This window comes from Phascolarctos cinereus, unplaced genomic scaffold (genome assembly GCF_003287225.1).
Source record: "Phascolarctos cinereus isolate Bilbo 61053 unplaced genomic scaffold, phaCin_HiC Scaffold_4;HRSCAF=312, whole genome shotgun sequence".
NCBI lineage: Eukaryota > Metazoa > Chordata > Mammalia > Diprotodontia > Phascolarctidae > Phascolarctos > Phascolarctos cinereus.
Window position 1 is genome coordinate 709,192,813 of NW_027555847.1, and position 17,984 is coordinate 709,210,796.

The window sequence follows — 17,984 nt, forward strand, 5'->3', positions numbered from 1 at the left end:
AGGCCTCCACGGTGTGCTGCACTGTGTGTCTGCTGTGCTCGGCCAATTCAAACCAGCCCAGATCCAGGGTGTGAGGAGACTGAAAGAAGCTGGGTATTCCAACTCCCCCATTTTACAGATGAGGAAACTGAGGCTCAGAATTTACACAAGGTTGCATATTTCAACCCGGGTCTTCCAACTCCTTTCATTATAAATCAGTAATAAAAACAGAGAAAAGACTTGAGTGTGATGGGGAGCCGGCGGAGTGGGGGGAGGGACCCACTCCTGACAAGTTGCACCAATAGGAAAACCTCGAGGGAATGGCTCCCCCAGCCCTCTCTCCCAAACTCTCCTGCTTTTTGGTGCAGCTGAGGGAAGGAGTCATCACTGGATCATAGCCAATGTGAACACGCCCTTCCCGACAAGCTGGGAGGCTAAGCCGGCCTATAGCATCCCCTAATGAGCAAGATGAGAAAAATCATCTCATGTGCCCACAGCCCTGGAGCCCAGGCTCCCTGCAAACCTACTGCACACAAAGGCTTTTGGCTCTAGTCCGTCTTTCTCAGTGAGAACAAACGCTGAATGGCACCCCTGGCATCTCACCACAGACAGCTTCCAGCCAATTCCTCTGATCTGAGGGAAAGTGATACCCAGCGTCGACCTTCCACTGGACAGAGCCGACCTCTAGCCAGCAGTTCCCAGGGTGGGAGGCGTCTGCACCTGCACCAGCCAGCCCTTCAAGACCATTCATTCCCCCCGCAGAGTACAAACAAGGGCTGGCTATGTATACAATGGGATGGGAAGGAGCCAGGTCCAGCCCGAGCACAGCTGGAGTAGAGGAAACAGACCCTGGAAGGATTTGGCAGCTTATAACCTTTATTTTTAGTATTTTTTTTAAAAAGCATAATTAGAAACTTTCAATACAGAAATAATCCTAGTAGATCACTGAAACGTTCCATTGTTTGACAGGAAATTTCACATTGCATCTCCTAGGGCTGTGGCCCCTCCCCACACCCCACCTCCCCTTCCCCCCCAGCCCCCTCCCAGTCCCTTCCCATCCACATGGTCTATCTTCCCCAACCTGAGCTGGCCCCTCCACCAAAACACACCCCACCACGTAGGCCTGGGAAGCCCCGCCAGATCGAGAAGGCTCTCTCTCCTCCCTAGAAAGGGCCCTCTCACCTCCTCAGCCCAGTCGGGTTTCAAAGCACGGACACTCATTAACTCTCACATCAAGAGTAAACAACAGAATCCAGAACTTGCCCACATGGAGCAGGATTCTCAGCCACTCCTGAGCATCCCTTGGGGCACCTACAGCCCCATCTCCAGCACAGCCCTAAGCAGCAGTGAACCAGCTCCCGCCCAAACCCACCCTTGGGGGGGGATGAGCAGGGAGAAAGTGGGATGGCTGCCTGGTGGGGGCTGGGGTACTCCACCACCCTCTAACTCAACAATTCAAGTCTTCTCATTTCCAGAGCACTTTCCCTAATCAGCCTACTTCCCATCCCGCCCCCACCCCCACCCCCAGACCCAACCCAGTTCCTCCCCCTCCACTGCCCCAAAGCAAAGGCCCAGAGAGAAGCAAAAGCTTTTGGCAGTTCTGGGACGAGGAGACGGGTAGACGACATCCCCAGTTTTTATTGATTAAAAACCCGCCCAACAGTGTTTACATGGAAAATCTGCAGTGACTGATCCGTGATGTGATTGTCCAATCAAAACTCTGCATGGAAATCATTTAGGAAAAAAAAACCTATTAAAGTAATTTGCAGCGAGAACATAAATTACTCCCAGGCCACGTGATCCTTTTTAGGGGGGTGTTAAGGAGGTATGGGATTCAAGCGCAGGGGACCTTGGCCAGGGTCCCCAGGCGCCCACGGGACTGTGCTAATTATGGTCAGCAGCCCCATGTCTGTCCCCCTCGCCCCTGCCTCCCACCCCCAAGAAGCTGTCATTGCTGCCTGGCCCATGAAGAGGGCCTTTCCCCAGGGCCAGCAGCCCCTCCTCACCTCCTCAAGCTACCCAAGCGACAGACCACTGGGGAAACTGAGGGCCAGGATCCCAGCCCTGTGGACAAGCAGTCCCGAAGGTTGTTCTAGAGCATGAAGAATCCAGGCCTCACAGTATTTCTAACTTGTTTCAATCCTTCCAAAACCAGGACCACCAGAGGGGTAGGGCACTGCCGCTACTGCTGCTCCCCTGAGGCTCCAAAGGACAGGGCCAAGGGAGTTTTTTCAAATGATTTGATTTGGCTTCATTTTCTTTATAAAAAAAAACCTGTGACCCTTGCCCTCCCCCCACCCCCCAATCCCCTGGCTTTCTGCTGCAATTTAAACATTTTGGTACAAACTTAAGAGCCTAGATGCTCCTGTGCCTGCAGTTCAGAGAACCGAGGAGGAGGAGGAGGAGGCCAGGAGGCAAAAAGGAATATTCATTGGCCAAAGGACAGGACTCAAGCTCACATAGAGAAGCAAGAGAATGGGGTGAAAGAGATGACCTGACTGGGGAAGAGCCACGAGGCCCCCCAGCTGCCAGGAAGGGGCAGGAGGTGGGGGAGAGGAGGACAGGAGGGCAAGCCTGGGTCTGGCAGGCCACGGCTCACCCCAGACAGAGCTCGCAGCACAGGGAGGGAGTGCTGAATCCAACAGGGACATGAGGGGCATGACATGGCCACCTGAGCAAGAGAACAAGGAGTCCCTAGCTCTGTCTGGCCAGGCCAAGGGGGGCAGGGCCTGATCCTGACATCTGGGGAGCTGCTTGTGTCTGGGAACGAGAGGAGGGACAAAGGAGAGCGTCCTGGTGGCTTGGCATTAAGGAGGCCAAAAGCCCGAGCGAAATGAGGATGGCGCAGCTGGTTAAAGCAATATACATTATGTACAAACTCTGGGTTAATCAGTCCGCTCGGCTGGCAGCGTCCGCACCCGTGCTGTGAGCGCCTCGGCCCTGGGACAGAGGGAAGCACAGAGGAGAGGGTGGATTCACCCGACATCTTCTTGGCACTCCAAGGGGAGGAAAGAGTGCCCATGGCACCTCCCAATAGAAAACGTGGAGAAAAACATCTTTAAATAACGGCACGAAACTGAGAATGTCCCCCCAGGCCCACGGCGGGTGGCGGGGCCACAGCGCAGTCTCTGCAGCAGCGCGGGTGGGGCATCAGCAGCACCGCTTCTTCCGTTTACTGTTCTTCGTGAGCTTCACCACGTCGTTCTGTTGCTGCTGCTGCTGCTTTGCTAAGTTCTCTTTCTTCGCTCGAAGCACCAGCTCTGTGATGCAGTTGAACATCTGCAACAGACAAGGGACGGCCAGAGATCCGTAAGAAATACTGTTTAAAGGGAAGACGGGGCAAAGTCACCAGCCGCCAAAGGCTAGAAGCAGCCCCCTCCCAAGAGTGCAGTCAGCTCCAGACAAAAGCTATGACCCATGGCAAGTGGGTAAGAATCCACAGAGCCCCTCCCTCGGCCACCCCTTCCACTAGGCCCCCCACCCTCTACCCCCAAGGTCCCACTCCACAGACCCCCTCCCTCGGCCGCCCCTTCCACTAGGCCCCCCACCCTCTACCCCCAAGGTCCCGCTCCACAGACCCCCTCCCTCGGCCACCCCTTCCACTAGGCCCCCCACCCTCTACCCCCAAGGTCCCGTCCCACAGACCCCCTCCCTCGGCCACCCCTTCCACTAGGCCCCCCACCCTCTACCCCCAAAGTCCCACTCCTCGCTTCTTGCTTTGGAAAGGGACCCCTGTCCAACAGGAAGGAGCAATGCTCCAGGTCCAGCAGAACATTTGTGGACTCCTAGATTTCCTGTTATTCTAGGGAAAAGAGGCCAGAGAGAGCACAAGACGAATGATCATGGCTCTCTAGAATCTCCCTAAAGCCCATGAGAAGCCCATCTAGACTTCAAAGGAAGAGCCTTAGAAGTCAATCTCACCAGGAGGCTGGAGCCCCCAAGGGGTGTGTCCTCCACCACTATCACTTTGGGTTACCATCGACAACCAATACCTTCTGCATCACCTTCCCCAAACCCCGCAGCCAAGCAAAAGGCACTGCTGTCCCCCCACGGGAGAGAGACGCTCTGTAATGGCACCTGGAAAACTGTGAGGCTCTGGGAATGCTTGAGAGGCCACCGGCCACCCTTGGTTTTGTTTCTGCCCACCAGCCAGGTTTATTTTAATGCCTTGGGCAACCTCGTCCGTCAGCCCCAATGATAGCTAGGCTAGGGGTAAAGGAAATCTGGGGAGCGCTGACACATGCTAAGCTAAAGCCAGGCATCTAGGAAGTGTTTCAGAAATTGGCGCCCCATGGAGACCTCCCAGTCCTGAAGACTGACTTCTCCCACAATTCTCCCTTCAGAGGCCAGGACTTTACCTCTTCCACATTAACGTTCTCCTTGGCGCTGGTCTCAAACAGCTGGATCCCCATCTGCCCAGCAAACTTGTAGGCATCTTCCGTCTCCACCACCTTCCGCTCAGGGTCATCATTCTTGTTCCCCACTGTAGGGCAGATCAGGGTCAGAAGAGTCCCAGGGAGAGAAGCCAGCCCGGCCGCTCCCGCCCAGTTCAGTCTCACCTAATATCCGGCACACGTCATCACAGTTCTGGTTGATTTCGTGGAGCCACCGCTTGACATTGACGAAGGACTCTGCGCTGGTGACATCGTACACCACAATGACCCCGTGGGTCCCTCGGTAGTACCTGGAGGGCAGAAGGAGCTGCATCAGGGCTTGCTCGAGACATCTACAACCAAGCTCCCTGCCGACAGGAAGAGGACAACAGCCCAGCATTCTCAAAGAGGACAACAGGGCTGAAGGTCCAAAAAGAGCGGGCACCGAGCCCAGCAGAGGCTTGACGAGCCATCTGCTCTCCTCCTGGTCCTGTTCCCATGTGCGTTTAGCCAAACCTCCTTCCCAAACAGTCTTAGGTCAGATCAGACTTAAGAGAGCAGGAACTTAGGGGCAGCTAGGTGGCACAGTGGATAGAGTGCTGGCCCTGGACTCAGGAGGAACCAAATTCAAATCTGGCCTCAGATACATAACACTTACTAGCTATGTGACCCTGGGCAAGTCACTTAACTCCAAATGCCTCACAAAAAAGACAGCAGGAACTTCCCAGAAGCAGGGCTGGGTCCCTGGTCGGGTAAAGAGTCAGCACCTACGTTCCTCTTCAAAAGGCAAAAAGGAGCTTTCCTTCGCTGTTGTTCCCTGGCCCTGGTATGGACCTGCTGAGCATTCCTGGGCAACCACAGATGGAATGGAGGAAAGAAGCCCAGGCCTGCCAACCACACTGGCTATCAAGGCCCTAGGCCCTCAGATGCCAGCGGAGTACAGACAGAGGGGGCAAGCCTCCTTTGACAAAATGCTTTAATATCCCCCTAGCCAAGAGATGCTTCTGCAGAGCCTTGAGGTCTCAAAATACTAACAAATGCCTACAGAGTTGTTTAATCCTCTCTCTTCTTTAATTTATTTAAGCTTCACAACAATCCTAGGAAAGAGGAGCTTACAAGGTATTATTATCCCCATTTTGCAGATGAGTAAAAAGGTGACTTGCCCAGAGTCACACAGCTAGTAAGTTTCAGAGGCAAGATTTGAACCCAGATCTTCCTGACTCCAAGTCCAAGACTCAATCCAATATGCCAGACAGCATCCCTGTAGGAGGAAAGAAAGAACCCAGGGATCCTGGTTCTAGGTGAAGATCTGAAGATTGTCCTTCCCCCTGCAATTTTCATACAACCCAGAGCTGGCTACGCCTCTCAGAGCTCAGCTGGAATGGCTCCTTCCTGGGGAAGACATCACAATCACTCCCTGACACACAGAGAGCTTCCTGCCTACCAGAGAAATCCAGCCATTTGCACCTCTTCCTCCTTAATAATCCTACAGGCCAATCCTAAGACCTCAACAAAGCCCCAAGAAAAGGAACAGGGTCATTTGAGGAATGACCAAACAAATTAGGGGATGGGAATATCATGGAATATTCCTGTGCTGTAAGAAATGACAAAAGAGGGGCAGCTCGGTGTTTCAGTGGACAGAGCACAGGCCCTGGAGTCAGGAGGACCTGAGTTCAAATCCGGCCTCAGACACATAACCCTCACTAGCTGTGTGACCCTGGGCAAGTCACTTAACCCCAACTGCCTCACACACACAAAAAAAAAAAAGAAAAAAAAAGAAAAAAAAGAAATAAGAGACTGTTTCCAAGAAATCCGGGAAGACTTATATGCACTGATACAGACTGAACTAGGGTAAAAATAAAAAGTCATATAACAACAACATTGTAAAAATAAACAACTTTGAAAGATTTAAGTACTGTGTGAAATGACTCCAGAGGGGAAAGATTTGAGATGAGGGATAAGACAGGTATTTTGGACGTGAAAAAAGCTGCAATTTGTTTTGCTTCATTATGAATATTAAATTCACAAGAGGTTTCCACTCCCCCCCCCCACAACCCTTCTCAGTAGGAAGGAGAAAATAAGTTTTTTTTTCTTTATTTAAAAAAAATGAAAGAGAAAAAAAAGGAATGAGGCCTAAGACCCTTAGTAGCCTCAAGAGGGTCTGCTCTGCTGCCCAAGGTTAGGTTTTTACTCTCCCACACTGGCAATCTAGCCAGTCCCAAGGCTCATTAAGAGGCCACAGCTGGCAAGTTCTGGGGCTGCAGGAAGAATATCTCCCCCAGCCCTCAGTTCTCCCCCGCAGCAGAAGGCACCCAGGGCTTATCAGGGACAGCAGCCAGCCAGGCTGGGAAGGCAGCAGAGCTCTCCTCCCTCCTGCTGCCAAGGGGCTGCTCCCCCATACCTTTCACTTGGTGGTGGCAGCAAGAACCCAAGCAAACCAACCACTTTTTCTCCCTGAGATCAGACTCCCTGTTACTGGGAGAGGAGATGGGATACCATGTAAAGGGTTCCCCAGGAGTTGCTTTTCTTGGGAAGGGGAAAGGGAACAAGCATTTATTAAGTGCCTACTATGTGCTGGGCACCATGCTAAGCACTTTACAATTATCTCAATGAATGAGCTACTTCAGGGCTTGTCTATCAGCTCCTAGCACAAGGGACTGCTGTACTTGTGGGCTCAGACAAGGCTGGAAATAGGACAAAGTCAGCAGCTGTAGTACTCTGAGGCTAAGCAGTTTTTGTCTGGGGTCCACTGTCACCTTTCTCTAGGAGGGCCGGGTGTGGAAATCAGTTCTCTCCTAATCTGGTTTTGCACGTGACCCCTGAGGGACCCCTATCTCTCAGAGCCCATTCTGGCCCTGTTCACTGTCCCCTTCCAGCCCACGCCTCCCTTTCTGGGGCAAAACTCAAACACACAGTTTGGAGAAGAGCAAGGTATACTTTCGGGGGCTGGGAACAGAGGAAGAAAGCTAGGAAGCCTCAGCCAATGTGACAGATTTAACCTGTCCTTGTGCCAGAAGAGGAAATGTTCAAAGAAAAATGAAGTTTTAAAATTCTTGGCTGAAGAACGCCAAGAAAGTCTTTGTCACAATGAATCTGCAGCTCCACGCTCCAAGTCCCCAGCCTCCAAAAGGGAATCTTCTCCACTGCCTCACTCTCACAATAGATCCCCTTAATAAAAGGATTTGTTCTGTAAAACTTGGACTCAGTCAAAGGACCGCACTTGAGGACCTAGAGGGCCACATGTGGGCTCGAGGCCGCAGGTCCCCCACCCCTGCATCCACTCTCCAGTGACACATGCTTTCTATGTCTTGTGCTTCTGTCCTCAGGGAACCATGGAATAGTGGAGTTGAAAGGCGCCGCTGGCATCGGCTAGTCTAACCAATGTATTTTAGAGATGAGGAAAATGAGGCATAGAGAAGTAAACTAACTTGCCTAAGGTCCCATATTGAGCTAGCAACAGAACTCAAGCACTTGACTCCTAGAATACAATGCTTCTCCCAAGATGCTTGGCTCTCTGTCCCCTTAGAAGCTCAGTTTCCTGAAAGATAGCTCTTCCACTCACCTAATCCCAGTGGCTGTAACTGGGCTGAGGTGAAGGCAAAGAAAGACCTTGGCTTTTTATCTCAGGGAGGCATGGGGCATTCAGAGAGAAAAGGATGACGAGGCAATCAGAATCCTGCTTCTTATCACCTCCTGGTGTAACCATTCCTGAGGCCTATTCAGCCAACCTCAGAATGAGGAGCTTAACCTTGTGGAGCAGCAAGTCCTGGTTACCAAAAGTGAGATACCAGAAGTTGGTACACTGATCTCTTGCTTAGTAAAGACTTCATTTCTTAGTTAATTCCTGTGAATCAGAAAAACCGTCTCTTTTCTTAGAGCCTAGAATACCACTTTTATCTCCCAGACACTACCCACACACCCACACTCAGATTCTGCAAGAGTGTGTGCGTGTGTGCGTGCGTGTCTCTCTCTCTCCCTCTGTCTCTCTCTCTCTCTCCCTCTCTCTCTCTCTCTCTCTCTCTCTCTCTCTCTCTCTCTCAAAGTGAACTCTGGAAATATTTCAATTCCTCGAGATGTCTTCTGGACAGTTGGAGCAGAATGCCTAACCTCTCTGGGCCAGCCTGAATTCCTATAACAAGCCCTACTGCATCCCTGGAAAACAGGCGTAGAGCAAAGACAGAGTTTAAGGTTCTGCCTCCACAGACACAGATAATTCGGTAGCCAAGGCGCTAGTATGGCTGCCGGCTGATCTGCACAAAGCCCTCTTCTCCCCAAAAGTGAGCAGTTAGGTTTGCCTTTGGCCTCAGCCTCTCCTTCCTCCCAACAACCCTCAACTCTCTCCAGGAATAGCCATTAAGCAGCTCAGCAAAACAAGGAGAAGGGCATGAAGAGGAAGAATGAGGGAAGGTGCCTTTCTGGTCCACTTCCCAGATTAGTCCAGCACCATTGAAGGAAAGAGGCACATTTCACAGCGGCCGAGCAGAGCTGAGCCAGGAGAGACCTCCTACTAAGGAGTTTTTCTGAGATTTAAATCCCACCTCTAGTAAGAGGCTGCAGAAGTCCCCAGCATCACCACGCATCCAAAACCTTTCTTTTAATCACAGGCCCAGCTTCCCCAAATTCAGTTTGCTTTGTCCCAACCCTACACAAAGCATCACATCAACCCATTTTCCCTAGTTCCTTTCTATGCTGTCCAGGGTCCTTCTAATCTCCCTTTGCAGGGTGACTTCTAGAATCATCTCTGATCCTCACTTTCCCCACCTGTAATATAGAGGAAACAATGCCTTTAGCGTTTGTCTCATAGAGCCACTGTAAAGATCAGTGAGATTCTTGACAGAAAGCATTTTGCAAACATGAAGGGGTCAGTTAGACTTATCTGTGATTGCCACAGCTTCTGAGTCTTGGCCTCCCCATCTGCAAAATGAGGAAGCTAAACTAGCTCAGGAGTTCTTAACCCAGGGTCCATGAGGTCCACAAGGACCCCAAGATGTTGGCCAGTAGAACTTAGATGGGGAAAAAAAAGTCTACCTTTATTTTCGCTAACCTCTAAACAAAACTTAGCATTTCTTTCAAATACTAATTTAAAAAAACAAAAAACAAAAAAACCTGATTCTGGGCAAGGACCCATCCCGTGACTGCTGACAAAAGGGTCTGGACATAAAAAAGGTGAAGAAGCCAGTTGGAAGCTGAGGCTCCTGTGACAGCAGACGCCAGAATCCTGGATTTCACTGGATAGCCTTGGAACTCTGAGCAGTCTGCTCCCAAAACCCTAGCTGCCCCTCACAGCCTTTTCTATGCTTTGCCAAGTATGCAGCCCACTCCCAGGGTCTTCTGATTCTGTGTGCTTGAAAGCCTCACCTGTAGCTGCTACATCTTTTTTTTTTGGGGGGGGAAGCAACTGGGGTTAAGTGACTTGCCCAGGGTCACACAGCTAGTAAGTGTCAAGTGTCTGGTCTGAGACTGGATTGGAACTCAGGTTTTCCTGACTCCAGGGCCAGTGCTCTATCCACTGTGCCACCTAGCTGCCCCCTGGAGCTGCTACATCTTAAGAACAAGAGAAACCCTCAATCACAGGAAGCAACTTCAGAGCTTTTTCCCCAAATGGCAGCTGCCTTTGACACCAGTGTCACAGGCACCCCAGTGACTTCAATGACAAGTTCCACTCCAAGCCACCAGCAGGCTGCCCTCCTGACAAACAGGTAAGCCATGCCCACAGCCCACTCAACATCCATGCTTAGCTTCTCATTACCATTCATCTACCGCCCCAGGGGAGCTGCCAGGCCTCTGAGTGCACACACAGGAAGCACAGGAAGCCTGGTTTCCGGGTGGCTACTCCAGGAGCAACAATCTTAGTAGAGATTTGAAGAAAGAGGACCTAAGGCTAGGTGACCATCTGTATTCCCAGCTGAGGAGCTGTGAGGGAAAAGGAGTCACTGTCTTGGATCCTACTTAAACATCCTGAGAAGCCCAAATCCCCCGACATCCTGCCATGTGGGAATCAGGCTGGATTGCACCCCTTATTTGCAGCTGAGAACAGGAAAGATGCTATTTGAGGACAGCTCAGTGGCAGTAAGTCGCCTGACAGGCCCTGCTGAAGAGCTCTAAGCAATCACTCTGCCTCTGCTGCCCCAAACCACTTCCTGTCTGAGGTGGCTCCCAGATGAAAGTGAAGTCACGCCTGGACAACCCTGGAGAAGCCCCGGCTCCCTGGACAAACAGCTCGGAGCAAACAACACAAATGTCACGGAGCCTCAGGAAAAGGAGCAGCGTCCTAACGAGGAAATATGTGCAGGGACTCCCAGCTAAGAACGCGGCCACTCAGACAAGTGCTACATGCTGCAGGAGAAGCTGGGGAGCCCCCAAGGATGGCCAGACAGGAGCGATCTCCCAGCCACCCCCAACAGGGCTGCAGCCGGCTTCTCCTCCAATGCTGGACAGCCAGGGGCGGGGGCTTCAGAAACTGGAAAAACTCTGAGGACAATGACTGCCAAACAACTCTGCCTCCAGCCAGGTTTACCTTCTCCCCAAAGACAGACTCTCAGTATCGTTCCCTGCCCCTTCCACCCTGAGACAGACTCTGACACCATCCAGATGGGGTGTGAACAGTCAGCAGGCAAGAAGGCAAGGAAGGGGACACAGCAGCCCACCCTGGAGAGCCATGTGCGGCCCACGCCTGCCAGACTCACGTGGAGGTGATGGTGCGGAAGCGTTCCTGCCCGGCCGTGTCCCAGATCTGTAGTTTGACCTTCTCCCCATTGATCTCCACGGTCCGGATTTTGAAGTCCACCCCAATTGTGGTAATGTAGCTGCCTATACAAAAAGACCACGTTACAGAGGCTCCTACAGCTGAGACCAGGCCCCAGCATTCTAGGGAAGCTGCTGACCTCTCCTGGCCTGAGCTGGGCTCTCCCTTCCCAGAGTTCACCGAGCTCTGGCTCAGCCCGCTGTAGAACTAGCAGAAGCCAACGACACAGCTGGAGCGAGAAGACAGAGGTCAACAACCTCTCCCGAGCCCAGAAGCAATGACACACAGCAAGGAAGACCATCTGCCCCACTTTCCAATCACACCGCAGCTCTTTATTGATGCAAGCTGAGACGCCACCAGGGTGGCCTGCTGGGGGTGCCCTGGTCTGCTCCGCTACCATCACAAGCTCCTCCCAACTCAACTCCTTCCTCCCATCTCTTTTCCCCTTTTTCTCTTCCTCCTCAGGTAACAGTCTAGGGCAGACTGAGAGGTCAATGTTCTTGGCTTCTAGGAAAAGGAAATTCAGAGGAAAAAGAGCCTGGCAGGCCCCTTGGCATTGCTCACCTGAGAAAGTGTTGTCTGCAAACCGTAACAGCAAGCTGCTCTTGCCCACGCCTGCAAAAGAAGAAAAAATGCTAAGGGTTTGTAGGCCACCAAGAGGACAGGTCATGGTGTGATTTCCTCCAGAGCTCAGGCTCTTCCTGCTGGAAGCCAAGGAGCCAAAGACAGGAGTGACCGGCAGGTCCGTTCCATTTTAAAGGGGGGGCGGGGGGGAGGAGCAGGGTGAGGGTCCAAATCCCAACTGCCTCCTTCAGTCTCTTCTGTAAAAGGGACATCATAATCCACCCTGCCTCTCTCTCAGGGCTGTCTGGGGTAGGCATTGTGAACCATAACAGACTGCAGAAATGTCAACTCCATGTCAATAGGTTAAAGGTCCATAATTTCCTCAGAACTCCCAGCATATACTCAGGAGAGAGATCACCGGGAGGAGTCCAAGGTTCAGTGACTAACCCATGGTCACACAGCTATGTAAGTCAGGTCTTATTCACTATGACTTTTCACTGCCAGGCCTAAACCCAGCTCTTTCTGACTCAAAGACCAGCACTCTATAAAGGTACCCATAGGGTAAACCAATCCCATTCAATCACCTGCCTTTCTCCTGGTCCCTGAAACACCCACTGGCTGATTCAATTTCCTGAAGTGCTAGCTAAGAGTGAAAAGAAAGAAAACTCTTTCTTCACTCTAAGAATCATCTCAGGGGCATATGATCCAGGTCCCTGTACTTGCGAGCCTCCCCTCCCGCAGCAGCCCAAAGGATGCGACAAGCCAGTGACGGCTCTAGGGAAGGGGGTCAAGTCAATCAGGCAATATTTGCTACTACTACTACTACAGCCAGCACTTGTTACTTATGTATCACTTTCACATTTACAGTATGTTCTGCACATATTATTTAATTTGGGTCTCAAAACAAACCCATGAGGCCCTTTGACTAAATCCAAACTTCACAGAACAAAGGTAAAATTTGGATTCAAAGGGCTGTACTTGAGGACCTAGAGGCCGCAGGCTCCCCACCTAGAGCTAGAAGAGACCTCAGAAGCTCTAGCTCAGGGGTTCTTGACCTTTTGGTCAGGGATCCCTCTGAGAGTCTGCTGAATCCTACAGATCCTGTAAAGGAAGGTAGATAGATTAAAGTGCTGGGCCTAAAGTCAGGGAGACCTGAGTTCAAATCTCGCCAGTCACTTAACCTGTCTGCCTCGGTTTCCTCATCTGTAAAATGGAGGCAATAACAGCACCTATATCCCAAGGTTATTGTGAGGATCAAATGAGATACTATTTGTAAAGGGCTCAGTCCAGCGCCTGGCACATAGGGGCCACTCAAGAAATGTGTTTTCTATCTTCTCAGGATACTGTTTTTAAATGCACAAAATAAAATCTGAATTACAAAGAAAATCAATCATACTGAAAGACAACAATAGTAATACCTAGCACCTGCACAGGGCTTCAAGTTTTGCTAAGCATTTTATCCTAACACCCCTCGGAGGCAGGTGCTGTTATTATCCCCATTTTTATAGATGAGGAAACCAAAGCAGACAGAGGGAAGTGACTTGCCCAAGGTCACACAGCCAGTACATGTCCAAGGCTGGATTTGATCCAGGTCTCCTTGATTCCAGGTTCAGAAGTCCTGATCTAATCCAATCTCTTCAATTTTCTTATTAAAAAACAACAGGGGGCAGCTAGGTGGTGCAGTGGATAGAGCACCGGCCCTGGATTCAGGAGGACCTGAGTTCAAATCCGGCCTCAGACACACAACACTTACTAGCTATGTGACCCTGGGCAAGTCACTTAACCCCACTGCCTTAAAAACAACAACAACAAAAACCTGAGGCCCAAAGAGGTCTCCCCACTGCCACACAATAAACGAATGGCAGTCATGTTGACACCTAGAGTGCTAATTCCCAGGCCCAGCATGCCTTCTGCATACACCACATTAGCCTACTATTTCTGCTTCTGTTACTGCTGGAAATGCTCAGTGGAGGAGCTACTGGCCCGTGATGCTGACATATCCACAACACAAACTAGAAGCCCGACAAAGGCGTACTCACACACACGGAGCTCAGTACCCCGAGGCGTGTTCACATGCCCGCAGACAGCACAGGAACACCCAAGTCTCCCCACCCTGGTCCAACAGGTGACATCTTTGGCAATGGCCCTACCAGGAGGCTAAGAAAAGTAGCCTGGATTCTCCTTAGTCCAACCCTGCCAACAAATCTCTGGAATAAGACCTTGACCAGAAAATGGGAACCAAAAACCCTTAAGGCAATCACACTAGACCCTTCATGTCAAATGTGTATGTGCAATGCTATCAAACTCAAAGATTAATTAACTTCTCCAAGACTCAACAATTGGAACCCAAAAACTGTTTGTTGGCTGTTAGTCCACTACTTCAGGCCAGGCTTGATTCACTTCCCTACTTCCCAGAAGTCTCACTAACTGCCATGCCCTCGACCCCTCCTGTTCTGGAACCAAGATCAAGGCAACTCAGCTGGCACTCCTCTGTCTGTCTCCAGCCCTGCATCCCCACTCAGCATCCCTGCAATGCGAGCACCAAAGTGGCCTCCCAGGCCCCCTTCCACATAGCAGGCTGTCTCCCCCATTCAGATGTAGTTCTTCTGAGGGGAGAAACTATCGTTGCTTCTGTACTCATATGCTCAGTGCTCAGCACTGAGTTTATCATTCATTCATTCAGGCACGTCTCAGGACACCTCACAAGATTCCTTCCAGGTATGTCTTACCTGACTACCATCTAACTGACCTGGTAACCCAAAGGGGTTTGGTTTATGGAAAACACTAGCCAGTATAAGCAGGGAAGAAAAGAATAGACCCCAAGTGCTACTACACCCAGAGTACCGCAGCTCAGCCCTTCAGCCTGAAGCCTGGAGCTCTGTTACTTCCTCATTGAAATCTCAGATCCTCCCAGTCATCTGTGAGGCTTCCTGCTGGGAGTAGTCCACATGAGGCTCCTGGGCTGGGTCTTTCCAATAGGCTCTGCCCAAGGCCCAGCTGTCCTGTTTGCTTCCTCCCCTCTCCCACAACCTCTAGCCGCTAGCTCATTCAGCAGAAGCCAAGAGGGTCTGTGTCTGTCTCTGTACTATGGCCAGATCCCAAGCTTTCTTATGACACCCACACTGCTGGAGCAGAGGCCACTGGAGTTACTCCTGACACCATACTGGAGACCCCATTAGGAAGGAAAGCACTCTAGTGGGAGGGAGAGAGCTCCTCCTGAACCCCTCAAAGGAAGGCCTCGTTGAGAGTATCCGTAAACACCATTTATCTAACAGCTCCCAGCCCAAGGAAGGAAGTGAGGGTACCAATTTACCTTAGCCACAGAGAAAATAAAAGGTCAACAACAGTTGGTGTGAAACCAAGTGACCAGAGCCCTCACATCTGACATTAGCAGTGCAAGCTTCTGAGCTTGGCAGCCGAGGTTTCCTTGTGGTTTGAGCAGTTAATCTACACTGCAAATTGAAGGATGGGAGTGGTCAGTGGCCACCATGCCCTGGTAAATCCCAAATGTAGCATTCTTAATTCAGAGTCTAAACTAAGACAGCATCAAAGGAGCAGGACTGCACTTTAGGCACGAAGAGCTCAAGTCTTTGTGGAGGGAAGAAGCTCCTGGTCACAAAATACCCCCAGCCCCAACTCTCCAGACAATTTAGGTCCTCCCGGACCAGAACAGTTCGTGAAGTCAGGCTAGTGACGTTCAGACTCTCCTCCCAAACATGCTCAGAGCTGAGGAACACCAGAAGCAGGACAATACAACAAGCTGCAATAGGCAGCTTGCTCACTATACACAAGGCCAGACCAGACCTTCTCTCACTTCAACTTCCACACACCTTAGACAACAAACTGTTCACAGACTTGAGTTATATGAGCCAGACCACATAAATCATGACCTAAAGAGGCCTGGCCTACACCATACACAATGTTAAGAAGTACAGTGGGACACAAGGCCAAAACTACCTCCTGGGCTTTAAATGGGGAGGGGGAGGTGGGTGTCAGACTTAGGAAGGAGTCAGCTTTTCATTTTCAGATCTCAAAGCACAACAACCTTTCCCACCTGAAATCCAGATGTCTTTCTGAGGAACAAGGCCCATAAACACAATAACTGAGTTCACTAATTCTTTGGGAAGAGAAATCACCTTCAGTCATAGCTCTCGCTCCCCGTGTCCCCTCCACCTTTGCCGCATCTGAGGCCAAAACATAACCCCTGAAAAGGCATACGGTGCACTGAGTGTACAAATGAATTCTAAAGGCCATCAATCTTCAAAAGAATGGCAGCACAAGTATATTCTACTCAAGAAAGAAGAGAAACTGAAGCAAGGGTAAGAGGTAGCTCTGATCTGTCGATCCCTCAGCCCCAGCAGCCCATCTTTTTAATGCCCTAAACCTCTGAGAGATCTTGCCCTTCATCTTCCAACTGAGCCCATAAAAGCTCTCCACTGTTTGACCTACCCAAACCACCACACTAGCCCACAACCATCCCAACAACCAAGTATGACTGCTCTCCTGGCTCACTCCCCATGACAAACTTGCTGCCTGGTCCCCACTGCCTTTGTCTATAACCAATTTTGTTAAATCCCTTCATCCTCCCAGCACCATCCCCGACATAAGCTTTTTCTAACACCCAATATGCTCCACTTTCAACCTTGCCTCTGCCACTGGTCACATGACAGCCTCTTCCACACTCAGCCCTGACCAGAGCCTAAAGCTGCCATGCTCCCAAATCTCCTCCCCTTTCATCCTAATCCTCTAACACCTGCTACACTCCTCTCTTCACCATAAACCTACTCTGCCTCTGCCTTTCTGACCCCTGTCACCCCGTAAACCTTTTCACCCTTTGGCTCCCAACACAACCCATTCTAACCACTCAAACCACACTAAGGGCCTCTTTGCAGCCGTTAAAAGAACCTGCACTGCTAAAATATAAACCTTTCAACAGGGCTCGATTTCTGCTGAACTGCACTGGAAAGTGGACTAGGTTTGGAATCCAGGGCCTGGGTTCAAATCCTAGCCCCGTCACTTCCAAACTGGGCAAATCACTCCTCCCAGCCTCAGTTTCTTCATCTGTTACTTGACTAGATGATCTGTTAAGTCCTTTCATACTTCGTATGTGGTCCTCAGCCCACCTCCCCTCGGTCAAGGAGAGAAAGAAGGGATTAAACCTGCTTCCTTTTCAGCAGCGGGGTTTGGGGGGGAAAGGGCGTAGGGAAAGTGACTTAAGCAAGGTCACAAGTCGGGGACAGAAATCCCAACCGAACTCCAGTTCGCCAGACACCCCGCTTTCCTTTTCTCCCCTCCCCCAAGGGCTCTTCTGCTCTCCCCTTCCCATCCACAGCGCCAGCATTTAACCCCGACAGACACCCCCCCCATTCCCCCAAAGCTGGACATGCCCGATCTCCACCGCCCTCACCACGCCCCAATTCCAAATCACTGCCGGCAGCTTGCCTTTCTGGGCGGGGGTCGCCCCAGCCCTCCCACCCCAATGACCTCGGCCCTCTTCCACCCTTCTCTCCGGAAAGAGACCACGGACCTCCCAGCCCCCCCGCCCCGGGAACCAAAGGGGATCCACGGGCCTCCACGACCCTCGCTCCAACCCCGGGTCATCCGAGGACCCCCTCCCAGGCTTGGATCACGACCCGCCCCCCCAGCCCGGGCCGGGGCCACGGGTTCCCACGGCCTCTGATCTCCCCTCCCGAAGGGGTCAGGGGTTTCGGCGCCCCCCGGCCGGAGCGCCCGCGCGCCCCTCACCTGACCGCCCCCTCCCCCGGGCGCCGCCCTCCCTCCCGCCCAGGGGTCCGGGCCCGGCCGCCGCCCTGGGCCCCTCGCTCACCGCTGTCGCCGATGATGAGCAGCTTGAAGAGATGGTCGTAGTCCCGGGCCATGGCGGGTGGCGGGCCGGGCCGGGCCGGGACAGGCCGGGCGGGCCGGAGAGCAGGGAGAGGAAGGGCGGGAGGGAGGGCCGCAGGGCGGGGGCGGGCGGCGGGCGGCGAGCGGGCTGGCGGGCCTGGCGATCCGCGGCAGCTCCGGGCCCCGGCGGATCCACTTCCCGAACAAACAGCCGGAACTGACAGAAACGCCTCCCTCCGCCCCTCGCCCCCCCGCCCCCACGCCCTCCCTCCTAGCCTCCCGGCTTCCCGCCCCGCCCCGTCCGCCGCCACTGCGCACGCGCCTGCGGCACCGCCCGCCCTCGCCCGCTTCTGCGCACGCGCCTACGGCACCGCCCCGCCCTCACCCGCCTTTGCGCAGGCGCCTGCCTTCCCCCACCCCACCCTCTGCTCTCTCGGTCCGTCCGGCTCTGGGCGAACGGACGCCGCTGCCGCGGGCGC

The 17,984-nt window shown here is 52.3% G+C and overlaps 1 protein-coding gene across 2 annotated transcripts; it reads right to left on the bottom strand.

Annotated features, from left to right (window-relative positions):
• Positions 1-1,947: 1,947 nt before the first annotated feature.
• RAB35 (RAB35, member RAS oncogene family) lies at positions 1,948-17,730 on the bottom strand. Of its 2 annotated transcripts, XM_021007995.2 has the most exons (6): positions 17,489-17,634; positions 11,662-11,712; positions 11,039-11,162; positions 4,539-4,663; positions 4,338-4,462; positions 1,948-3,258 (listed from the first exon to the last, which is right to left on the bottom strand). In XM_021007995.2, the coding sequence occupies exons 1-6, from the start codon at positions 17,538-17,540 to the stop codon at positions 3,130-3,132; spliced, it is 606 nt and encodes a 201-aa protein (XP_020863654.1). In that variant the 5' UTR covers positions 17,541-17,634; the 3' UTR covers positions 1,948-3,129. The 2 variants fall into 2 exon arrangements, with proteins under 2 accessions (XP_020863654.1, XP_020863655.1); XM_021007996.2 differs by lacking the exon at positions 4,338-4,462 and having other exon boundaries at positions 17,489-17,730.
• Positions 17,731-17,984: the final 254 nt, after the last annotated feature.

What these genes read in the sequence shown, in the direction of transcription:
- RAB35 (XM_021007995.2), bottom strand. Translation starts at nt 17,540, where the DNA reads ATGGCCCGGGACTACGACCATCTCTTCAAGCTGCTCATCATCGGCGAC. An exon ending in GCTCATCATCGGCGACAGCG is followed by an intron (nt 11,713 to 17,488) that starts GTGAGCGAGGGG and finishes CTTCTTTTGCAG; the next exon opens with GCGTGGGCAAGAGCAGCTTG. An exon ending in TGACGTGTGCCGGATATTAG is followed by an intron (nt 4,463 to 4,538) that starts GTGAGACTGAAC and finishes TCTGCCCTACAG; the next exon opens with TGGGGAACAAGAATGATGAC.